General features: G+C 36.9%; 1 protein-coding gene across 4 annotated transcripts in view; it reads right to left on the bottom strand.

Annotated features, from left to right (window-relative positions):
* Window positions 1-26,666, bottom strand: part of PPP4R4 (protein phosphatase 4 regulatory subunit 4) — a 102,375-nt gene that overhangs the window by 35,940 nt on the left and 39,769 nt on the right. For 2 of the 4 annotated variants that reach the window (XM_070514234.1, XM_070514231.1), the window contains exons 4-9: window positions 11,834-11,981; window positions 10,994-11,067; window positions 8,843-8,949; window positions 8,307-8,414; window positions 3,084-3,205; window positions 418-540 (exon numbers count right to left, since the gene is read on the bottom strand). In XM_070514234.1, the coding sequence (XP_070370335.1) occupies window positions 418-540; window positions 3,084-3,205; window positions 8,307-8,414; window positions 8,843-8,949; window positions 10,994-11,067; window positions 11,834-11,981 (682 nt within the window). Of the gene's footprint in view, window positions 1-417; window positions 541-3,083; window positions 3,206-8,306; window positions 8,415-8,842; window positions 8,950-10,993; window positions 11,068-11,833; window positions 11,982-13,851; window positions 13,957-15,199; window positions 15,302-26,666 lie in introns of those variants that run through there. The other 2 variants (XM_070514232.1, XM_070514233.1) reach the window with 2 other exon arrangements.

Here is a 26,666-nt window from a genome sequence, read left to right as displayed (position 1 = left end):
AAGAACTGAGTAATATGTTCAAAATGCCAAGAGTTAGGGATATTATTCTACATTCTAAGCTGAACTTCTCACATGATATATTAATTATTCAACAAATGGCTAATAAAGGTATACTTACTATGCACCAACAGTTAACACATCCAAGCTTCTATTATCACATACCAACTAATACATAAATATAAAATATTCATAAACTTAAAGGGTTATGCCTATTTCACTGTCTCGTTCTTTCAAACAGATTCTACTAGTGAAAAACTCATTCCTAAATGTGTTCTAAATTATGCTAGCAAAATTCTAAGATCTCTTAAGATTTTAGACACAAGGATAGGTTTTACAACTGAAGAGCTGAAGTTTAGGGGTTAAGGCAGAAGAAAAAGGGAAAAACTATAACCTAGAAATTCTTAGGAAATATCATACCATATAGTCCATGGCATAGTTTTCCTAAATGGAAAGATAAGGAAATAAGAATTGATTCATCTGCTTTGAAAGATTTTTCACAAAATGATTTCACTAAGGGAAGTATAGTTTGACTTCTGTCATCTGGAAAACAAAACAAAATAAAACATACTTTAGAACGAGTTGCCCACACTGCATGTGTGGTAATTAATACAGAGACACAAATTGAGAAATAAAAATTACCAAATTAGCCACATAGTAATAGAAAATGCCTGAAAACAATGACGATGGAGGTGTGTGGTGAAGAAGGGGTGAGAGGAAAGTCGAAATTATCAAAAACTTTAAAGCCAGGCTGAGGGGTTTAGGCTTTATAACATGGGGAATAGAACGCTAAGAGTGGCTGCAAGTTAAAAAGCTAAGATGACTGAGGTTTTGAGACTGAACAACCAAAAGAATCCTAATACCACTAACATAAATAGATGAGTAGCAGAAGCAGGAAATCTTTCTTATTCTCTTCTGCATGCATCTCACACCGTGCTACAGCTTAAGCCCATTTTATCATTTCACTGTTGATAGAAATTGTTAGCTTACAGTATGTTCTGTATATGGAAATTCCTCACTTTTATTTCTTAAAAATAAACTTCCTTTAAAAATTTGTCTTTAAAAGTTGATTGATTTTTTGAGTATGTCTGCTTAGGCTGATGTATTAGCAATATTTAATTCTTGATTGTAAATACTCTCTAAATTTCCCATATTTCTCTTAAACTTTCAGAAATGAATCAGTGCTTTATTTGGGGTCTGACAATACTAAGTAAAGTGCTGTAACAAACAGGCTTATTAGTATATTGTTATTGCTGCTGTTATCATCACATTTCAGTACCACATCTGCTGTTTTAACTAGATGTTCACTCGACATTTATTGAACTTCTTACAGAACAAGCATTATATTAAGTAGAAGCAGAAAGACAAATGAGAAATGGTCTCTGAACTTGAGAAACTCAGACCAGCAAAGAAGCCAGCCACAATAAATATCATAAGACAACGTGACCACTATTTTAAGAGTTGCTGTAAGACAAGGGTCTGCAAACTATTTTTGTAAATGTTCCAGGCTTTGCAGTTTATCTGTCGCAACTACTCTGTCACTGTAGTCCAAAAACAGCTACAGACAACACGTAAACAAGTGGGCAGGGCTACGTCCCAATAAGCTTTATTTACAAAAACACATGGCAGTGGGACTTGGCCCATAGGCCATAGTTTGCCAACCCTGGTATAAGGGATTTGGAAAGATGTCATGGAGGAAACCGTACTTGAACTGGGCACTGAAGGGGAAGCTGGCTAGCATAAAAACAGAAGGAAGGGGGAAAAAATAGGGAGAGAAAACAGAATGTGGAAGGGCTAGAGGTATGAAAGAATTTGGTACGATAAGTAATGTCAGGTGCGGCTGGAGCACCAGACACCAGAGGAGTGGGAAAGAATGGAAGGAAATATAGCCACAGACACAGGTTAGGCCCCGATCTGTGATCCCCAACTGTGGGGCAGTGAAGGGGAAGAGATCAGAGATGACGACAAGGTTCCTAGTTTGGACGCCTGGGGATGCCCCATTATTCGGACGAGGAGAGTCATTCATTCATTCCTTCCTCACGTATCACAGCTTCTCCTCCTCTGGCTCATCTGATAGCCTAAATGACTGCTCCATAACATCCATCCATAACTACTGCCCACAGCACAATCATCTTTAAGAGGCTCTCCTAGTTCAGCTAAAATGTTAATCCAAGTAAACGTAATCCTGTAAGTACACAATAGAGTTTCGCACCTGAGTACCTGACATTTACCCTCCAAATTTCATCCTATCAAAATAGTAAATGTTTACTGACAATCTGACGTCCAGCAGAGGTCAAGAATGTAGTCACACGCTCGGGAAGGCAGCAAGTTGTCTTCGTGATTTGATTTGCGCAACACTAAGAGATGCCTCCTTATCCATTCCCACTCAAATACCCCATCCCAATTTCTCCTCCCATGGCCATGGGATTTCCAGCATTAAAATATTAGGGAGAGGAAGTTAATTTAGACTTTGTTTCAGTCAAGATCTGTCTTAGGGTCAATTAGTTGAGTAAGTTAAAGGCTAATTACCCAGTCAAATCCTTAGGCCTACCCACAAGTCAGTTAAATGTCGACGAGAGAAAAGGGAAAGGTGTGGAATACATAGCAACACTGGGGACATGAGCGTAGAAGTGGCAGCAGAGAAGGCACCAAAAGAGAAAAGACCAGAAAAAGAAAGAGCAGAAGGGAGGCTCGACATTCATCATAAAACTTAACATAAGAAATTCTGTTGTCCGTCTACGTTTTTTTTTGTTTTTTGTTTTTTGAGGAAGATTAGCCCTGAGCTCACTGCTGCCAATCCTCCTCTTTTTGCTGAGGAAGACTGGCCCTGAGCTAACATCCGTGCCCATCTTCCTCTACTTTATATGTGGGACACCTACCACAGCATGGCTTGCCAAGCAGTGCCACGTCCGCACCCAGGATCCGAACCAGCAAACCCTGGGCCACGGAAGCAGAACATGTGCACTTAGCCGCTGCGCCACCGGGCCGGCTCCTGTTCTGCATCTACCTTTACTCCTTATTAGTGATAGAAATTATATGGGAAAACCTTGCTTTCAGAGCAAAAATGTGTCCACAAGAAGACTTACCTGTATCAAATATGTCAAGCAGATTAACCAAAGTTTCAAAAGCTGCAAGCCGCACACTGCTGCCCTCATCCCTAGAGAGTTCTATTAATTCAGGGAGCACCACACTTTTTGTAAGTTCTGTCCTGCACAATAAGCAATAGAAGAAAATAAATCAAATCAATACATTCGTAGCAAGACCTTACTAAGAGCAAGTCACTGAGCTAGTTGCTGTATAAAACAGGAAAAATCATAAAGATATGGCTCCTGCTCTCCAGAAGCTGGTAGTCTGATTGGGAAAGCAAGATATAAATGTAAGAAACATTAATAGTCATTGCATAATTACTTAAATCAATTCAAGTTCCCCAGCACAATATTATCACCTATAGAAATCTTAATGACTGGTTCATATTAAACTTCATTAATTATAATATAGTTTTCCATTTTAAGCAACTTCAACAAATGATCTAAACAAATTAGAAAAACTTATTAGTAGTACTTATAGAAACTCAAACAAAATCTTTTTACCTAGATTTTGGGGGACAAATTATTTTTTCATTTACCTAAAACATGACATTACTAACTTATATATAAAAGAATGATATATGACACTAGATGCTCCCTCTAAAAGAACAAAACACAATATAAATGCTTTTAGAGGATATAGAATATTTATAATAGAATCACAAATGCATTATTCAATACTTTGTTTTTGCTTATTCACCACGATAAGATGTCATCACAATGACACACACTCTCATAAAGGGGAGGCTTATGATATGGCCAGCTTTCTTAGGTACAAGATGGAAAATGGCATGAATTATAATTTGATAGAGTTCAAGAAAGTCAATAAGAGCTGAAGAAAATCTAAAAAATTCAGGACAGAGTGCAAAGACTCTAAGACAATGCTGTCAAGCACCCATCTGCTATGATGGAAATATTTATAATCTGTACTGTCTAATAAGGTAGCCACATGTATCTAACGAGCATTTAAAATGAGGTCAGTACAACTGAGGAACTGAAGTTTTAATTTTATTTCATTTTACTTAATTGTAATTTAAAAAGCCACACATGGCTAGTGCCTATCATACTGGACAGTACAGGTCTAAAACAAGGACATGAGCAACTGGAGGGTCAAAAATTGTAAGAAATTAATCTAGATCATACAGATACAGATATGCTGGCATTATCAGTAGTTCACAAACATTCATCAAATACAGGAAACAGAAAGGGGAGGTGGAGTAACAGACGAGAGAATTCACTCTGGCCCAACAACGCAGATTTATCATTAACTTTTACAATTTCAAGGCAGAAGTAGTATTTCACTATTGTTTTTCAATACGTGTCGGTTCAAATGTACTGCTCTTTTCTTATCTGGATTGTTTATAAAAGTTCTGCATTATTGAGTTGTAACAGATCTTTATATATTCTGGATACTAGCTTGATATATGTATTGTGAATAGTTTTCCATTCTGGGAATGGAAAACTTTCTGCTTTGTTAACATATGTTGTTCTGTTGACTTTTTGTTTTGAAGAGCAAAAGGTTTTTTTGATGAAGTCCAATTATCACAATTTTCTTTCATGGTTCATGATTTTTATCTAAATAATCCTTTCCTACCCCAAAGTTGCAAGATTTTCTTCTATATTTTCTTCAAGGAGCTTTATAGTTTCAGCTTTTACATTTAGGTCTCTGACAGATTTCAACTTAATCTTTCTATGGTGTGAGGTGAGAGTCCATCAATGTTCATTTTTTCTCTTATGAACATCCAGGTATCCCAGAACCATGTTTTGGGAAGACTTTTCCTTTCCTCATTGAATCACTCTGGCACTCTGCTGAAAATCAACTGGCCACATATGTCTGGGTCTGTTTCTGGACTCTCTCTTTCTGTTCCACGGATCTATACATCTATCTTTTCACCAACATTACGCGTACCTGATTACTGTAACTTTACTGTTAAGTCTTGAAAACAGGTAATATAAGGTCTTTGTAATTTTTTTTGGATTGTTTGGCTATTCTAAGTCATCTGTATTTCCACACAAATTTTAGAATCAGTTTTTCTACAAAACAGCCCCATTTTGGTGGAGATTGAATTGAACTGCTAGATCAATTTGTGGAGAAATGAGATTTTAACAACATTAATGGCATTGTCTTCTCATCCATGAATATAGTATTTATCTGTTTTTTTTAAATTTCTCTCAACACTGTTCTGTAGTTTTTCAGTGTAGAAGTCTTGCACATCTTTTGTTAAATTTATTATAAATGGAATTTTTAAATTTTCATTTCCTAAATATCTTCTGCTAGTATATAAAAACACAACGGATTTTTGTATATTAACCTTGTATCCTGCAATGTCCTTAAATGCATAAGTTTTAATAGTTATTTTCTAAATTACTGAGGATTTTCTTTGTAAACAGTGATGTCATCTACAAATAAAAATCATTTCACTTCTTCCTTTCAGATCTTTAGACTTTTTTGGTTTTGTTTTCTTGCCTTATTTCCATAGCTAGAACCTCCAGTACAGCGCTGAAAAGAAGTGATGGACACTATCCTTGCCCAGTTCTTACCTCAGGGGAAAGCACTCGATATCCACCATTAAGTACGACATTCGCTGTAGGTTTTCCATACATGCCCTGTACCAGATTAAGGAAGTTCCCTTCACCCCTAGCTTCCTGAGAGTTCTTATCATGAACAGACATCAAATTTTGTCAGATATTGTAATGGTGGGATTTTCAGGTTATCTTGTTTTCCACATTACCAGCATTAGAAGTTTGATCAACTTTTTCAAAAGTATGTTCTCCCTTTCCAATCTGAGTGCTGTATGCTCTTTCCCTCTAACACTGAAGGATCTTTTCGTAGATCCCATGTTTGCTTTTCTCTTTAGTCATCCCTGTACAAGGAGGGGTCTATTCAGCACAATTTTTTCCTATAATGAATGTGTATGACCTCGTCATAACACTATTCACTATTAATCTGATTATTCTAAGAATTGTCCTCTTTGATCCCAAGCTGGTGCACAATCCCTAGTTAGCTTTCCAGTGTTTTGCAGCTCTTCTTTCATATGGATATGCCAGCTTGAGAAGAATCTCTTAATTTTGCTTCCTGATCATTTTATTAATCACCTTACTAATGAATAATAGTGCTCATTTCTGGTTAAACCAAGGTGGTCAGTAATTCTTCCCCTGCCAGCAAATACAAAATTACAAACCCATGTCGGTACTGTTCTTGGATCTCTTCCCAGCACTTGTCGCTCCCAAATGCCTTAAACTTGACTCCCAGTGCAGGAGTGGGTGGTTGCTCTCTATCACATCAGCAGGAGTCTCTGAAGTTATCGCTTCCCAATTCCCTTCACCTAACTCAGGGCTTCATCTAAGCCTCCACTGCGGGAAATTCCTCTTGATAGCTATCAGATCTTAACAATCTTCCTACTTTCCAACGCTGAAAGAAAAAAGTATGCACCTCCCCTTGGTTTTATATATTTATCAAAGGGAGAGTAAAGAATATGAATCTTAGTTCTGATCTTAGTTAAGGAGCCCAGATCTGGGCAAGACTGAATTAACTATCCACAATCCACAATGATGCAGAGTCAGCCTAGCCTAAGAAGACCTATCAGAAAGAAGTTGGCTCTGAGATCAAAATTAGGGAATTGATTACTCTGATGAAGTTAAGCTTCCAACATAACACTTAGCTCTTACTCAGCAAGGGTGGACACAGGACAGAGGACACAATGCTACCTTGAATCTGTGTGACATTCTAAACCCTTCCTGAAGCCTTAAATATTGGCCCAGACTTTTTAAAAAATTAGCAATTGTAAAAATGGCAACAACCTGATTATCCTTGCTTGTAAAACAAAGAACCAGGTGAAATAAGTGCAACTTCTACTAAAAATGAGAGGTTCGAATGTTTTTTGTACCAATTTAGGATCCTTAAAAAAAAAAAAATCTTATTTCCCAAGATGGTTTTTAGATAAAACTCCCTTTAATATCATACTTAGACCTTAACATGAGATCAGTTCTTATATGTGAAGGGAAGAGACTGCCTGCCCTATGCCTGTCCTTTCTGAGCTTCAGTACCCAAAGGGCAAGGAGAGCAACAAAGTAGATAGTGGAATCACGGAGTTGCAAAGGAAACAAAGACAAGACTTCCAGTTAGTAACTCTATCTGAAATGACCCAATAATACAACTGCCGGCCAAAAGAAATGCTTCAGCTAAAGCCCAAGTATGATTGATGCAGCAGTCTCCCCTTATCTGTGGAGGATACGCTCCAAGACCCCCAGTGGATGCCTGAAACAGCAGATAGTTCCAAACCCTTTATGTACTGTTTTTTGTTATACATACATATCTAATTTATAAATTAGGCACAGTAAGAAATTAACAACAAAAACTAATAATAAAGTTGGCATTAGGGCCGTTATTAAGTAAAATAAGGGTTGGGGCTGGCCCGGTGGCCAGGTGGTGAAGTTAGCACCCTCCACCTCGGCAGCCCAAGGTTTCGCCAGTTCGGATCCTGGGCGTGGACATGGCACCGCTTGTCAGGCCACGTTGAGGCGGCGTCCCACATGCCACAACTAGAAGGACCCACAACTAAAATATACAACTATGTACCAGGGGGCTTTGGGGAGAAAAATAAAAAATAAAATCTTAAAAAAAAAAGTAAAATAAGAGTTACTTGAACTCAAGCATTGTGATACCGAAACAGTCGATCTGATAACCCAAACAGCTACTAAGTGACTAACAAGCAGGTGGTATACACAGTGTGGATACACTGGACAAAGGGATGATTACACCCCGGGCAAAATAGAGCAGGACGGCACGAGATTTCACCATTTACTCAGAACGGCAGGAATTTAAAACTTACGAATTGTTTATTTCTGGAATTTTCCATTTAATATTTTTGGACCACAGTTGACTGCAGGTAACTGAAACCACATAAAGTGAAACCATGGATAAGCGGGGACTACTGTATTGGGACATTTTCCCTGCCTGGATCTAGGCATTTGGGATGATAACTAAGTAACTTAAGGTGACAAGGAAAGAAATTAACATTAATTGAATGCCTACCACTATGCTAAGCATCTTCACTTTTATCTCTTTTAATCCAGATACATCAGGAGGCACTTGCTGTTACGATCATTTTTAAACATGATATAAAATTTAGCCCTTCGGTAGCATGCTTTCATGGAAGAGGACACGCATGTCTGACAATACAGAAATAAGAATGTGACATAAGGAACTGAAAGTACACTTACCCAATGCCCTGAGCTATATTCTCTAACTGTCGACACATACAAGATCGAACTTCATATTCTACATCTTGACAGAGGGATTTTACCAGGGGAAGTATTTCTCTCTTAATGCTTAGAAGGGGAGGAAAGAAACATGCAAATGGATGAGTGTTTTAGAATAATTAATATTTTCAATTACCATCAAAATCTTAGCTTAGCTTAATAATAACATATACTTTAATACAAAGCTTTAGAGTCTACACTGTATTTTTACACGTTATTACATTTGGATGTTATCATCAGCTACTTGTACGTCACAGAGATGACGAAGATGGAAAACAGGAAAAAGCTAACCTTACTGATTTTGAAAAGCCATGAGCTCAAAAAGAAACAACTGTGAATACGTAGACTTCTTAGAATTCTATATTCTGTAAAGTTAAAACAGCTAAACTTGCATGCAGTATGGAATAAACAAACCTAATTGTTAATCGTACAGTCATTATATATTTTAAATCAATTTAATTGAAAAAAGTAGACAAAAATTATACATAAATACTCACGTATGGGCATCAAACTTGTTGGTCAATTTTCCCAAAATTTTACAACTAACTAAACGAGACTGGACTGTTTGGGAAAGCTGTGCCTTGGAAACAAGTGGATTCAAAATCTAAAGAGAAAAGGTTTAGATAACAAATTAACAAAACTTTACATATTCTTGCCACTCATGTCAGATATTTTCTTTAAAGAATATTTTAATGTACTAAATGTTTTTAAAGAACCTGAATTCTAATTTGCGGTGCATAGTTGCTTATAACCTGGATCACCCTGTTTGTCTTCTGGGTTATTAAGGTACAGATGATGATAAATTAAGTAATTAAAAACAGTCACAAAAAATTCAATTAAAGCTTATGGTGAATTCTGCAATGATCGGTATGCACATAAAGTATAAGTGTGAAATACACATTTTCAAAAGAAAAAAGCAAATTAAGTACCTGATACCCTGAAATTTATTTTTATTCCATATAGATTAATTTTTTTTATTTATCCTAAGGGGATGCAAAACATTATAGCTTCAAATAGAGTCTATTAAGTAATTCTGTCATTTGAATACAACAGCCCAAGTATGATACTGAATTCTGTATATGCTGGACACTCAAAACCTCAACAGCATGATAGACTAAAGAACTATGAAGATCAGATTCTGATTCTGGTCCCAGCGCTTTAATTTGCCCAAGTAATCTTGCTATTTCTCATCCCGAGGTTTATCATCTACTTAAAGTGGAAGGTAGGGTATGTGGCAGTAAGATCCCTGCAAGTTCTCAATTCCACGACTCTAATAAAGGAGTCAACTGGTGTTTTTTCTCAACAAAGTAGCCAGAATTACTGAATGCATAATGATAAATATAACTTAAAAGTCAGAGATCTGATGTAAAATAAAAAGCTATTTAAAATCTTAAAAATTACATGTTAAATAATACATGGCATTCTAGAGTAAAAACTGCATTCTACTACATATCACTCTTCAAAAAATATAAATGACACATGTCAACATTACATTCAACATTTAAATATGTATAATCATCTAGATGTTGGGCATCAAGTATACAAACACCCTTATAACTGGGTAAATCTTCCCATTTTCAAGCAAGTATTTAGGCTTTGATACAGGATCATAAACTGTATGAGGACAAACAAAGGACAAAGACTTTTCATGACATCCATAGAGGACATTGCATTCACAGACAACTGTTTTTTTCACCCATAACATATTTGAAAATAAATATATACAGGGATAATGTTCAAAGACTGAAAAACCATTTCACTAGAGAATGAAATTCTTTTCTAATTTTCCTATTCTCTCATCTTAATTTACCAAAACTTTTAGAGAAGGGTATTTGGAAAATACAAATTAAAATTAAAAAGCAAACAATAAATTGGGAAAAATACTTGCAACATAACAACAAAGGATTAACAACCTTGATAGATAAATAGCACATATAAATAATGATCAAACAATATGATCAGACAATTCCAAAAAGAGAAATGGAACTGATATAAATATATGAAAAAATATTCAACAGCATAATAATCAAAAAAATCCCAATTAAAACGTAATTCCACTTTTGGCCCACCAAATTAAATCGGAATGTTATTGCTGATGAAAGTCCAGGCAAACAGGCATTTTCATTTATTGCTAGTTAAGAGCCTTAGGAACATTAATGTCCTCTGACCCAGTAATTCCACTTTTTTGGAAGCTACAGTTAAGGAAATTATCTGAAAAACAGAAAAAGCTCTACAGAGATGTTCATTAATGCCTTGATAGTAAAATACTGAAAACAGGCTTCAATGTTTAATAAGTAGGTAAAATATTTTGTAGCTACGACCAAATAAGTTTAAAACACATAGGAAAATAATAAGTGAAAGACAACCGTCTATAAATTCAGTACAATCACTAATATGGCAAATAGTAGCCATATACACGGAAAAATCTGAACTGAAAATATATCAGAACATTAAAAGTGGTGAAGTACAGAACCATGGTGTTCTTCTTACTTTCTGTATTACTTAAATTTTCTATAATGAACATGTGTTGCTTTCAGAGTGGGGAAATAACTCTACTGTTTTTAAAAATACCATTTTTACCAAAAATAAAATCAAGAAGACCTTAGAGTGACTCACTTATTACTATCTACAAAAAAGAAAAGTATTACCTCATGTCTTAGGGTTTCTTTGGGCAATACTTCTATCACAGACAGAAGAGTCTCCAACCATGCGTTGCTGACACCTGATTGACACAGATAAAACATGCCAAATTAAATCTCACTCACAAATTTAGGTTCAATTCAGCCATTAATAGTCACTATAGTATTTAATGATAAAACGGGAATAATTATTTTTAATACTACTATAAGTTTCTCTATTTTTTATTTTAGTCAACATCTAGAAAACCTGTCTTTAAAAATAATACTGGAGGGGTGCTGGCCCAGTGGTATAGCAGTTAAGTTCGCACACTGCTTCAGCGGCCCAGGGTTCACCGGTTCAGATCCCGAGCACGGACCTATGCACCACTTATCAAGCCATGCTATGGTAGGCGTCCCACATATAAAGCAGAGGAAGATGGGCACGGATGTTAGTTCAGGGCCAATCTTCCTCAGCAAAAAAGAGGAGGATTGGTGGTGGATGTTAGCTCAGAGCTAATCTTCCTCAAAAGATAAACAAACAATAATATTGGGGAGATATCTTTAACCCAAAGTATGTGTTTTTTGCTGTACGATAATATTATTAACATAAATGTTGTAACATTTTTAAAAATCTAAGAAAAAAAGTATAAATCATAAGATGAACTAATAGGTCTTCAGCTTTCAAGCATACTAAATTTTGCAGGTTTCATAAGGAAACAGCCACGGCTACTTTTAGTCATACTAATGATCAACTCCTGGGCAGCGTGGCTTCATTCAGTTATCCTCATCAGGCTAACAAGTCAAAGGACATCATGGCCACATACAGGAAACAATCAATAAATACATAATTAAGCACGTGAGGCCCCTGACCTGTGTCCCTGTGCTCCAGATGTAACAGAATGACTTGGAGGAAAGAGTGGGCATACGTATGAATTGACACTGATTCTTCCTGTAGAACGGTCAAAAACGATGCCGCAGCCGTTAGCTGCATCTCCACTCCCGCAACATGTAGGACTTCCTGTATAATCAGAAAGAGTTTGCTATTACATAGACGCGTGATCAGAAATCATAATTTTTAAAAGTACAAGTCATAGAACCCAAACAGTCGTATTTCACAAAATAACTATATATGACCTTTAAGGATATGTACTTCCTCTCATTACTTTAAGAAAACTATATTAATCTGCTCCTGATCGTTTAACTCATCAGACCACAGCAAGTTTAAATGTCTTAGAAATTTATAAAATAACATTCCATTGCTTTATTGAATGAAAATTATAGAAGTACATATATCTTTAAATAACAGGATAGGCATTTCTGACAGATTTCAATTTCTGTTCTATTTGCATTGTACAGTTTCCATCCTACCTCGAATAATAATGTCAAAGCTCAATCACATGTGTTTTCACTACCTGTATTTCTGCTTCAAAAAATAAACATTCTACTATAAGAAAGGAATACATTTAAGATTGTACAAACATATTTTCCCCTTTAAACAACAAAGAACATAAAGTACCATAAAGTAAATTACCATGAAGTAAATTGTCTTTAAAAGAAGGAATTTTTTAAATATAAGAATGTTATTAAAAATTAATTATATTTATAGCCATCTCCATTCACTATTTAAAAATTTTTTTAAATGTGTATTCAAAATTAAAGCCTATATGAGAATATTAGTTTTCAACACATAAAAAAATTTTTTAAAATCTTATAAATCTCATCAAAGATGTATCCTATACTTCTCTAGAAGAGAGAGAGTGTGTGTGTGTAATGTACAGGTAGCCAAAGGATTAGTTTGTTTAATCAATTATGGCAATTATGAGAATTTCCCTTGAATGCCTATTTTATAACTAATATAGCAAAGTTAATAGAACAATGTGGAACTTGCAGCCATATAATGAAGTTTCCTATCTGTGATCTTAAGAAAATTAATTTTTCTGCATTATCTCCTAATATGTAAGATGTGAATTATAGTACTGTCTTCTTAGAGATTTAAATCATTTAAACAGAACTTTTACGATTTACCAACTTGTACTAACTGAGCATTAAATAACAACATTGTACATCCAGCTGTCTCCTCTCTATACTGGGCTATCTACTAGGAATCTCATCTTGTCCACACTTGAACTGATGTCTCTCCAGAACTGCTCCTCCTCCAATCTTCATCTCTGTAAACAGTGAATGCCAACTGTGCCCTTCCAGTTGTCAGCCCAAAAACTTTGGGGTCATCCTTAACTCAGCTCTCAGTCCCTCACTTGCCACAATCAAATGACCCACCAAGCCTGATCCAGAATCTGATCACTTATCACCTCTGCCACTACTACCCTGATCCAAGCCACCATCATTTCCAGCCTCAATTATTCCAACAACCTGTTAACTAGTCCCTGATCCCATCACTGCCCCTCTATCTATTCTCGATACAGCAGCCAGAGAGAGTCTTGTAAAGAATAAGTCAGATCATGTCACTTTCCTGCTCAAAACTTTCCAATGGCTTCCCATCCCACTCAAAGGAAACGTCAAAGTCCTTTCAATGACTTTCAGAATCTGTTCCAAATTGCCCGTTTTCCCAGATTTCCACGCAGTTGGCTCCCTGATCTTTTTCAAGCTTCTATTCAAGTATGGCCTTTCCAACGAGCCCCTCCCTGGTGACTCTATTTTAACTGAAAGCCACTCCCTTGCCCCAGCTCTCACCATCCCCTTTACAAGTTTATTATCTCCATCATCCAACATCCAACACATTCACTTGTTTACGGTCTGTCTTCTACATCCACAACATAAGCTTCATGAGTGCAAGAAGTTTTGTCTGTTTTGTTCACAACCGTATCCCCAACTCCTAGCATACAGCAGGCATTCAACAAGTAATTGCTGGATGACTGAATAGCTCTTACCCTTCGACCTAAACTTTCTGCTCTTGATGCTCTCTCCCTTCACACACATTTTCCACATCTCCTAAAAGGTGGCTTCAAGAGATTTTGAGGTGAGTCCTAAAGATTAGGGATTGGCAGAATTAGACACAAGGAAAAGCAAAAATGGATCACAGAGAAATGCATCTTCAGTTCTCTTTCTATCACGTCAGTAAGGAGATGTTCCTGTCATCTTCTACTCCAGCATCTCTGGAACCATGTTCAAACCATGTGCCCAGACTCTTTGATTCTGCAGGGTGGGACCACTGCCAGTCACCACGTTAGGAGATAACATGTCATTCCATAGTTGAAGAACAGATTCAAAGCCGTCAAGTATTTTGCTGAAATCCAGCGAGCTAGTAATTTGCAGCTAAGACTTAACTTTTGTCTGCCTGATGCCAAAGCTAAGCACTGAATTCTTCTCACAGATTCTGTACTTCCATTCATCATTTACTAAGGCATAGCTTAAATCAATCCTAAGACTTCATGTGGTAGTGTGGGAGCTCTGGCAGTGGTTTTTCTGAGGCAAATGTTTATGTGGTTTGGTTAATTCCCAGAAAAGCTATCACACTTGAAGGTGGCTGCTTTTTGTTTTGTTTTGTTTTGAGCTTTTGTGTCACACACACATTATTTGACAAGTTTTTTCAAAACGGTCAATTACGTATCCTAAGAGTTCTTGGCTGAAAGAAAAAGAGAAGAAATGATAAGGTGTAAAGCAGAAGCAGCAAGTGGTCTCTGAAATCAGCCCTCCCATATCCCTTGTTTTACTGTGTCCAAAACAAACATTTGTTCCACACTAACAATTTTGGATTTGGAAAACACTTTTAAAAGATTTGATGTGGCCAGTATACATCACTTACAGGTTTCAGAAGCACAGCTTTTATTTAGAAACAAAAAGTACTTTGCAAAGAAATATTAGAATAAATTGTGAGGGCCACAATGTACAGTCCGGTTCACGTGACTCTGCCGTTTTAAGTTCCAAGAGATGTAATTCTGCCCCTCTTAAAGTCATTAAAGTCCTGGGTTTTGTACATATGCAAACTTTATGCAAAAGAAGAACATGAGAAGCTCTCCAACTTCATATCTTCTTACTGTATTACTTAGTCTTGACTCCCGCAGCAACATTTGCCCCAACTATTTTGCATTTAATTTTCGAAAAATCCTCAAGTCTTATCAGGATTTGGGTTTTTCTCTTGTTGTGCTGACTTCAACATCTGGGACTGTCCACTGTTAAGAAACCAGCACAGACTAAGAGATTTTATCACTGCTAAAAATCAATTGATTGCTAAACATATTTTTCTGAATCATATTACAATGAGAGTTTGATACTTACCAGTAAGTGCTCTCCTCCACAGAGTCACACCTCTGGACAAACAGAGTGAGATCCAGACTCTCTGGGTAAATAAGTGTGCATCCTCATGGACCTTGGAAGACACTGAAAAGTAAATTCCTCTATTGCTTAAGTGCATGCCTTAATGCCATTTACCGTTCCTCTTACATACTACCGTATGGCTGGCATTCCAACTTGATTTCCTCAAAATGAAATGAGACGTTTTATAAATGAGTTAACGGTATATTTCAATATTTAAAAAACGATTCCTATTCAAGGAAGGAAAATATACTAGACACTTTTGTATTTAAATTCACTCTTCAGTTAGCATGAGTGGTGCAAGAAAGCATTTTTTAAAACAATATAATACAGTCCTTGCAGAGGGAAGCTGTTCGGTCTCCAATAAATGCACATCATATACATCGAGAATATGTTTCTCTTTACAATACACAACATAGAGAAGCACTGAATAAACCACTGGCTCATTCCAAAAGAGCACATATTTTGGATTCACACATTTGGAAACTACATTTACTGACTAAAACTGGTAAACACATTTACCGTACACGGTGCTGGTTAAAGGTAAGGGAGCCCTAAAATTACAAAGTATCTTCATATAGTTTTAGAGATAATATCACTGATTATTTTGAAATTAAATAACAGAGATTTAAATATTAAAATATTGAAGACCTAGGACATACAAAATATCTGGGGTTTTGAGGGTCATAAATGTGGGAAGTTTTAGTAACCAACAACAACAGTGACAGCTCTTTTCACTATCAAGTTACAATATTTATAAAAGACTTTAAAACTGACTCAAATACGAATAATTCTAACACGCCTTTAACAACTAACTATTGTGGGAAGCACTCCCCCAATCTAGCTGCCATTGTATTGTGACAAGGTCTGGCAATGGAAGGAGAATCGTGCAGGGCACGTCTCCAGGGAACATAATTCTTTCAGCAGAATCCTTTGTCCTCCTTTCTAAAGCCTATTACTGATTAACGTCTTCCCTCTGTCCTGGAAGCCTTGTAAAAACAGGCAGAACTAGCAATAAACATATCTCAAAGAACAAGCAGCAGCCCCCAAGGATGAGGGGGTCTATATTCCGTTAATTATATACTCGCTGTCCTCCTAACTTCTTTGAAGACCCTGAAACTATGTAACCTCTTCCTAAACAATCGATATGTATGCTGCACATCTGGTATGTAGATAACCACCTTTGATTATTACCTTTAGTCACGCACTGCCCCTCATCTATTGTTCCCATGACGACAATAGTCAGACCACCTCGTGTGATTTTTTCTATATAAGTGTACCCTGTCCCCGAAATAAATTGGACTTGCTTGCAACTGCTTCGAGTCTCACGTCTAGCACTTAGACTTTCGCCGACGCCGTCTCTCCCGCGGAAACCTGGACTCTGCCGAGGCTGGACCCCGGCACACTATGATACCTCATTCTCTTCCCTATCACTGATTGCTACATTCCACACTACAGAAAAAGGTGGGGAGGACTACTTGAGAGCACCGAAAATCAAAATCTGAGAGGGAAAATAAAGTGGAGACAGTAAACAGGAACAAAAGGGATGTTTTACACTTATTTAAATCTTTAGCAAGGTTCATGAGGAGGTACACATAAAAGTACTCCAAAAATCTTGTTCCACAAAGGAAATACCAACAGTAACTATCCTATGACTACCGCAAACGTGCAGTGAAGTGTCCTGCTGTGCAAATCACAAGGACACCACAACAAAGAAATGAATTTCAAGACTGTGGTTTTGAAACTGAACTTTGGACTGGAATACCCTGCCAAGTCATTTTCACATATAATAAATTAGAATCATGTAATTGAATGATTTAGGCTTAAAATATAAATAAAAAGCAATTTAAAACATTGCAAAGAAAGATGTGCTTATCAAAGGAATATCTATGTACTAGATACAACAGCTGTAAGTAACCATTTCCAATGATCTATTGTAGCCACATTTGATTAAATATTTTTTGAAAAAATTATAAACTGTTTTCTGGGGGGAAAAAGCAGCATTGGAAAGTATGGCAAATTTCTATAACCAAGTGGAAATAGAGCTTTCTTTCTAGTCAGTCACAGTCCTTTTCCCTTCTATCCTAATTTTCTCTAAAGTAGCCCAATGAAAATCTAATTCTGATAATATAATTTTAATTTCATTCACAGCTATTTATTAAGTAGTAACATCAAACTAAGTGTTCTGGGAAACTGGAGAAAAGTCAAAGACACAGTTCGCTACCTTTGAGAGACTCCTGTTGCTTACACACATTCAAACATTCAACACATATTCACTTAGTTGCATTCAAGGTACTGTGCTAGGTGCTGGAGACAGCAATGAGCAGAACCAGCAACGCACCCGTTAACACTGCAGTTAAAGCCGCCACAAGAGCTAAGGATGGGAAGTACACGCTGCCACAAGAACACCCACCAGGTGACCTGATCTCCTCGGAGGAGAGGGGATCACTGAGAAGTGACAACTGGCCTGTGTGAAGAGAAAGAAGAAACCAGACAAAAGCTGGGATAGAGAGAGGTAGGAAAGCAAGAAGAGTAAGAAAGAAGGCAGTCCCAGCACTGAGAAGCAGGAAGGAGCATGGCAGCTGCAGCGCAACAGGAGGGGCTGAGGCTGGTCAAACAGTCGAAGCCCAAATTATACGGGGCCTCAGATGCATTAAGCAAGAGAATAATCAAACTGCAGTCTTAAATGCTTTGAAATAGCATGCTGACTATAAAGATGAAAGTGAATCAGAAAGTAGCGAGGTGGGGTGGACTGGGAGGGAGGTAGTAGGCGAGATCTCTTGGGAAGCCATTACACACACCTGAGCAAAGCCTCATAGTAGCTTGGGCTGGGGTTGGGGTAGTGTGGTTGGAGAGAGGTGGATGGATTCCAGAAACATTCAAGACATAAAATAAACAGGATTGTATGCATTAGTAGTAAAAGAACAGTATCAAGGATGACGCCCAAAGTCCTGGCTTGTAAACCAGACGGATAATAGTGTCACCATTAGCACAGGGGACACTGCAAGAAGCCCAGGTGTCGAGGGGAAATACCAGGAGCTCAGTTTTGGACTTTTTAACTTTGAGATGCCTTTAAGGCATCCAAGTAGAGATCATAAACAGGGAATTGTGTATACAGATCTGACACTCTGAAAAGGTCTGCTACAAACAGGAGAATTTATATGGAATAGATAGGCTTTATACAGATGATATTTAAAGGCTTGCATGTGGATGAGACTGCATACAGAGAAAACATAGACTGAAAGTGGAGATCCACTCTTGTAAACATAATTTCAGCCCAACAAGAGTGCTGAAGATCTCAAAGTTTAAATAAAGAGATCCATCATAAATGTTTTGAGAATATTTAATTTTAAGTTCTAGATTATTCCTAACACATCATTAAAAAACAATCAATTGGTCTGTGTGGGGGTGAGGGTGATCACAGGGTATGGTGGAGGGGTAGATGCAGGTATACAAACAGAAACATTTGGGGCTAACATTATAAGATTAAATCAAAAAGGAGAAAACTTTTGTTGTTTTTTTGTTCGTTTTTCGGTGAGGAAGATTGGCCTTGAGCTAACATCTATTGCCAATCTTTGTCTTTTTGCTTGAGGAAGACTGTCCCTGAGCTAACATCCATGGCAATCTTCCTCTAGTTTGTATGTGGGATGCCTCGACAGCATGGCTTGATGAGCAGTGTGTAGGTCTGTGCCCAAGATCTGAACCCATGAACCCCGGGCTGCCGAAGCAGAGTGTGCAAACTTAACCACTACGCCACCAGGCCAGCACTGAAAATTTTAAAAAGGAGAGCTGCTTCTTTCAGTAATAGCAGACTAGGTAATCCTAATCAGCTCTCCTGATGAGGATAATTTAGAAACCTGGACAAAATATAAAAATCATGTGCATACTGGGGCTACCCCCATGGCCAAGTGGTTAAAGTTCCATACGCTCCACTACAGCGGCCCAGGTTCACGGGTTCAGATCCTGGGCATGGACATACTCCATCCATCAGCCATGCTGTGGTGGCATCCCACATAAAAAAAAAAATGGAGGAGGACTGGCACAGATGTTAGCTCAGGGACAATCTTCCTCAAGCATAAAGAGGAAGATGGGCAACAGATGTTAGCTCAGGGACAACCTTCCTCACCAAAAAAAAATCATCTGCATAAAGGCATACGGAAACTAACAAAGTTATCCCTCCAAAACTAAAAAATTACCCATTCTAGATTACCCATTACTAGAAAAATTACCCATCCAAGATGTAACAGACAACGGAATTCCAGAAAGGTGAGCATGTAATTTAGGGCCTATTTTTCCCCTGGGGCCATTTCCTGGTTCTACATAAGGCTCCTGAGAGGCTGAGAGCTTAAGTGACTTTTCTGACAGCCTTGCAGAGGCCCTCCCCTGGGATAGAATAAGGGTTATCCCGAAGGTGACTGGCCTTCACAGGGAGAGCAGCCCAGCTTCCAATCATTCAATACCTGAAACTGGATTAAGTGAGATTTTATTGCTAGGCAGTTAAGTGGCTGCCAGAAGAAAACATATTCCTTTCTAGAGAAGGACATCACCCTAGGCCTCAAACTACTTCTGCAAATAATTTATCAAATACAAGATCAAATACACAATCAATAATATCCAGGCGCATGAAGAGAGAAGACAATATGAACGAGAACCAGTAGAAGCAACAGAAAATAGAAATGCACCCAAAGGGGCTCCAGGTATTGGTGATATCTGATACATACCTGATTCAAGAGGATAAAAAGATACAATTGGAATTACAACAGAAAATTCTACGATTTTTTTTTCTTAAAAAAAGGATGTGGTAGATTTTTAAAAGAGCTAACTAGAAATTCTAGACCAGAAACATATAATCAAAATCAAAATTAGGTTAGACACAGATGAATTAGTGAATGGAATACGGGTCAGGATACAACACTCAGAATGAATCACAAAGAGAACAGAAGAGAAGGTAAAAGAGGTGGAAGATACTATGAAAAGGTCTAATATATGTGAAATTGGAGTCCTAGAAGGAGAGCAGAGCAGATTATTAGGCAGAAGCATATTTGAAAAATGTCTGAAGAGATAATGATCAGGTAATCTTAGTACAGCTATTCTCCAAGAGGTATACAGACTTATTTGCATTTATCTAATGACTAATGACGTTGAACATCTTTTCTTATGCTTATTGGCCATCCACAAATCTTCTTTGGTGAAGTTCACATTTTTGCCCATTTAAAAATTTGATTGTGTTTCTATTACTGAGTTTTAAGAGCTCTTTATGTATTCTGAACACGTCATTCACTAGGTATGTGATTTATAAATATTTTCTCCCATTCTATAACTTGTCTTTTCATTCTCTTAACAGTATCTTCTGAACAGTCAAAATTTTAAATTTTCATGAGGTCACATTTATCAAATTTTTCTCCTATGGATCATGCTTTTAGTGTCATACATAATAAACCTTTGCCTGACCCTAGGTCACAAAGATTTTCTCTTACGTTTTCTTGCAGAAGTTTTTACAATTTTAGTTTTTAACTTTTAGGTTTATGATCTATTTTGAGTTAATTTTTGTATATGGTACAAGGTATAGACTTTTTTCCCAACTGACCCAGCACCATTTGTTGAAAAGACTATCATCTCTACACTGAATTGCCTCTGCACCTGTGTTGAAATCAATGTATGTGTGGGATTTTCTTCTCTATATATGTCCCACTGATTTGTCTTTATACCAATATCACACAGTCTTAATTGCTGTAGCTGTATATTATGTCTCAAAATCAGGTAGTAAAAGTCCTCCAACTTTGTTCCTCTTTCTCAAAGGTATTTTGGCTATTCTTGGTCATTTGAATTTTCACATGAATTTAAGAATTAGCTTGTCACTTCCTACAAAAAAAAAAAAGAGAGAGAGAGAGGAAAAAAATCTAACTTGCTGGAATTTTGATTATTTTGCACTAAATCTATAGATTGATATGTGAGAACTGACATCTTAACAATATTGAGTCTTCTGATCCATGAACATGGTGTATCTTTCCATTCACTTAGTTCTCATATTATTTCTCTCAGCAATGTCCTACACTTTTCAGTAAACAGGTCTTACATATCGTTTATCAGATTGATCCCTAAATATTACACACTTTAAAGCTACAGAGATAGTTTAAGAAAAAGTTCAATTTCCAATTGCCTGTTGCTAGTATGTAGAAATACAATTGATTTGTGTATTGACCCTGTATCCTGCAACCTTTCCATACTCACGTAGTAGTTCTAGTACTTTTCTTTTGTCGATTCCATCACAGATGATAATGTAATGTGACAAAAAGAGACAGTTTTTCTTCTTTCTATGCAACGTGGATGCCTTTCATTTCTTTCCATTGCCTTATTGCACTGGCTACAACAGGAGTACAGTGCTGAACAAACGTGGTAAGAGTAGACACTCTTGGTACGTTCCTGATCTTAGAGGAAAGCATTCAGTCTTTCACCTTTAAGTATGATTTACCTGTATGTTTTTCACAAGGAAACTCCTGTGTATCCCTAGTTTGCTGTGTTCAGGAATGATTGTTGGATTTGTCAATACTTTCCCTACCTCTACTGAAATAATTAGATGATGATTTTTTTTTTTAGTTTGTTGATATGATGACATATTGATTAGTTTTAAAATATTGAACCAACCCTAAATTCCTGAGCTAAACCCCAATTGGTCATGAAGTATTATCCCTTTTATATATTGCTGGATTTGCTTTGCTGCTTTTCAGAAGATGTTTGCATCTAAGTTCATAAGGGATAAACAGCTACAGGGTTTTTTTGTAATGTCTAAGTCTCATTTGAGTACTAGGGTAATGCTGGTCTCATAGAATGACTTGTGAAGTTCTTACTTCCTCCTCTATTTTCTGGAAGAATTTGTCTAGAATTATTATTTCTGGCGCTCTTCATTGCTTCACGTAAATCCAATTTCCATCTGGTATCACATTACTTCTACCTAAAGAACTTCCCTTTCCACTTCTTGTAGTATAAGTCTGGTACAAAGAATCCTTTCAACTTCTGTTTGTCTAAAAAAAAAAAATAGCATTTTGCCTTCATCCTTGACAGATATCGTCACTGGGTGCAGATTTCTTGTTGACTTGTGTTTGCTTTTTCTTTCAGTACTTCTAATATGACATTCTATTGTCTCTGGTCTGTCTAGCTTCTGACCAGAAGTCTGCTTTGTCTTGCCTTTGTTCCTCTGTATGTAATGTTTCTTTTGTCTCTGGCTGCTCCCACGATTGTCTCTTACTTGTTATTTTCAGCAGTTTGATCCTGATGTGCCTAGGGGGGTGTGTGTATTTATTCTGCTTGGGGTCCTCTGAGCTTCTTGGATCTTCGGTTTGTTGTCATTCACTAATTTCAGAAAAGTCTTGGCCATTACTTCTTCAAATAGTTCTTTTTCCCTGTTTTCTCATTCTGGGACACCAATTACATGTATATTAGATCACTTTACCCTGTCTCAAAGCCATCCGATGCTCTCTTCTATTTTTTTCTCATTCTTTTTTACCTTTGTGTTTCAATTTGGATAATTTCTACCTTCAAGTTCACTGATTCTTTCCCCAGCTGGGTCCAAACTACTGATAAGCCTGTTGAAGGAATGCTTATCTCTGATATCATCCTTTTTGTTTCTAGCATTTTCAATTGTTTTATAGTTTCCATCTTTCTGCTGAATTTCCCTATACATCCACGCATGTTGTTCTGAGAAGGTGGGCAGTGTTGTATTCCTGTCCCCCAGCAGCAGCCAATCATCGCCTCACCTGCATCAGCAAAAGCCAATCTCTCCAGCCTCCTGCCTGCCCCCCACGGCAAGGAGGCTTCTGGAAAAGAGCTTGCAAGTGAGCGCAAAGGTCTCTTGTGTCTGCAACTCCAAGTTATTTTAAATTGATACGCTAGCTCACAGTCAACCTTTAAAAACTCATCACAATATTAGCTCATTTTTTTCTAACAACCTTATGTGGTGGCCACTTCTTCTTCCTCTACTGTGTCAAAAGTCAATGTGCCTGTGTCTCATCTTTCTTCAGAGGGGCTGCTGCTCTTTTGAATTGTTTATTTGGTTGCCTTGTGACCACCTCTAACAGGCTAAAGTTATACTTACTTGGATTTTGTGAATAACCCACTGTTATTAAAATGGGAGTGATGTTTTCTTGCACATTCCTACATCCTAACAAGAAATGGAACTGACTGCTTTGTTTTTGAGCCCTGAATCTTCCTTACCTCTCTTACAAGCTTAATTATGCATTTAACAGAATGCTCATTGTACTTTATCTAGACTTTCTATATGTTCTGATTTGGGAAAATTTTCTAGGATATTTAGCTCACCACACCGCCAAAAGGTTAGCTAATTCATAAAGTTTTAAATTAAACATTACACACCTTTATTACAGTGAAGTATGTAAATATCTTCTTTGTTTTATAATTGTGCCAGGATTGTAAATATTTTTATTTACATGACCCTTTGTATCACTCAAATGCCTAAAGCCAGAAACAATATTCAAGTAGTAACAGTGGTTCTATTATCACAGAAATAAAAGATTTCCTATTAAGAATTTCAGAAGTTCCAGGTCATTTTTATTCTAAGTAAGGTAAAAGTAACACACGACTGAAGGACTATGAAGCGTGTGTGAGAACACTGGTCTCCACGAGAACTTACTAAGAGACAGTGTTTTGAGGTCTATCAGGAATATCGGCTAATATAACGTTTCATATATGCCCACAAAAACGATATGCTCAGTAAATGTTTCCATCGAATTTAATTATTTTTGTAAAATAATTAATGATGCTAACCTATTTCGTCCTTAAACACAAATAGATATACATAAAAAGGAAAAGACATAACACAGACTACTTTCTAAATTCACTGAGGTCAATGTACTTTTACTTTTGAGCTGTAAACCACAGAACACAAGAGGACGTTGTATCATCTGTTCATGCTCTCTAATTTCTTTGGTTAACGCTACCTCTCTTTCTTTTTCTTAGTGAACTAGAAAAATGGTTATGTAATTTTATGCTTCCTAGCCCATAAAACCTCCTAGGAAGGTCAATTCTGACCCTGATGACTGTTTTCCATCAACTTACATTACAGGAATTATTTCACTTTCTTCCTCACCTTCCTTCATCTCAGAGTGTCCCTAAATGCTTAGTTTGTCAATAGAGTGCTATACTCTCCCTTGGGCTTTTTATGACCTGTGGGGTGTCTGGAACATCATGTCTTGCTTATTATGTATAAAAGTGTTGCTTTCACAAAATCCTTTTGCTTTTCTCAGAACTTAACTTTTAACTTATCTCAGAAAACATCACCTACAGGGAGAAAGACACGTACTTTCATTTTTGAGCAGCAAACCAAAGGAAAAAGCAATTTGTATTATCTGTTAATGCTCTTTAATTCCTTTAGTTAAGACTATTTCTTTTTTTGGTGAACTGTAAGAATAAATTATATAATTTCATGCTTCCTAGAAACCTCCCAACAAAATATTCATAGTCAAAACACTGAACTTTTTAAGCCTAGATTTTCTCAACCGTACAACGAGAATAAATACATCCTGTGGAATTGTTATAAGAAGTTTAAAAGGACGGGTCTAAAGCTTTGAGCACTGTGCCTGGCCCACACTGAGTGTTCCTCACATTATTATTGCTTATCCACACATCTGTGCCGCTTGAAATAGGACTTAAAAAGTAAGTAAAGTTAAGCTTTTTATTCACAAATATCTTTATTTACACAGTAAAGTCTTTCTATAAAAATCTGAAAATAAGATCTTTTTAGAAAATTTCCCTATATTCAGTAGATATAAAATACTCAATCACATTGGGAGAAACTTGTGGTATTTTCTAATATTTCCATAAATGAAAAAAAAGTCATGCAAAATTAATAAAAGTAGAACTAATGCATCTTTTCAGAATCGGAAGACTGGTAGACCACACCTACTGATCTCAAATTACCAAATTTCATATTGATTATGCTTCTTTGATCCTTTCCTTATCATGTATCTCTCTTCCACTCCCCCAGAAAAGGTCTCTCTAGGAACAGGAATCAGCATTATATCACTCCACTGATATCCTGTCTTCACTCTCATCCAAGAATACCATCAGTGGATCAGGCCAATGTGTCATCGATCTTCCAGGGAGACACTTACTGTCTCAGAACATTAAGTTCAATCAATGCTGACTTTAAAACTATTTTTGAGTGCCTAGCATTTGCCAAGCACTGTTCTAGGTTCAGGGGATATCGCGATAAACCAGACTGACAAAGATTCTGCCTTCAAGGAAGAAGGGGAAAAGAATGGTAGGTGATGAGGTCAGAAAACTAGACACAGTCATTTAAGAGTACGGTAAGAAGTTTTATTCTATTTGAAATGGGAAGTTATTAGTTTCCTGTGGCTGCTATAATAAATTACCGCAAACTGAGTGGCTTAAAGCAACAGAGATTTATTCACTTACAGTTCTGCAGGCCATAAGTCTCAATCAGTATCACTCAGCCAAAATCAAAGTGTTGGCAAGGCCGCACTCCCTCTGGAGGCACTGGAACGGAACCTGTTCCTTGCCTCGTCCAGCTCCTGGTAGTTGCTCACATCCCTTGGTTTATGGCTGTATCGCCCCAGTCTCTGACTCTGTCTTCACAAGGCCTTCTCTTCTGTGTCTGTGTCAGATCTCCCTCTGCTCTCCTCGTATAATACATGTGATGGCACTTAGGGCCCACCGGATAATCTCTCTATCTCAAAATCCTTAATTACATCTTCGAAAACTCTTTTTCTAAATAAGGAAACATTTATAGGTTCCAGGGATCAGGACCTGATATCTTGGGAGGCCATGATTCTGCCTACACACCACTTATGTAATTTTCCTGCAAGAAGAAGATGTGATTGATGCTTTTAAAAGATTTCTCTGAAGAAAAAAAGTAACTATGTGTGAGCAAGTTACTCAACTAAGTTGTTTCTTCCTCCAGCAAGTGTCACTTACAGAACTGCTGTGAGCAATCAAAGAGATAAAAATGCATAAAATGTTTGACAGAGTTCAGTCCCTGACACATAGTAAGACCTCAAGAAATGTTAGCTATAGCTATTTTTATCTGTTCCTGACATTGCACATTTTCTATTACATAATTTTATGCCATATATTTTGGTTCCCAAAATAAGTGAAGAAAGAATTAAAAGGATTCAGTAACTAAACAGGTAGAGACTTCTGTGCAGTTCATTGTAAAGGAGTCACCAGTGTTACGTGGTGTAATTATATCATTACCATTTTAAATTTTATAAAGGACCACGTTTCAGAAATGTATCTTGACAATCAAATTCTTTCATTTCTAGATAACCAGAAGTTTAAGTCAAATACTGAAATCTAACATTTAAGATTTCAATTTAATATATTATGGAAAATAATTCAAACAATCAGTAAAGACCACAGAAAAAAATCTATTTCTTTTTGAAAAGATACCCTAGGA

Source organism: Equus asinus, chromosome 7 (genome assembly GCF_041296235.1).
Source record: "Equus asinus isolate D_3611 breed Donkey chromosome 7, EquAss-T2T_v2, whole genome shotgun sequence".
In the NCBI taxonomy this organism is placed as follows: Eukaryota; Metazoa; Chordata; class Mammalia; order Perissodactyla; family Equidae; genus Equus; species Equus asinus.
Note: the sequence above shows the minus strand (reverse complement) of the source record. Positions and strands in the feature narration are given on the sequence as shown.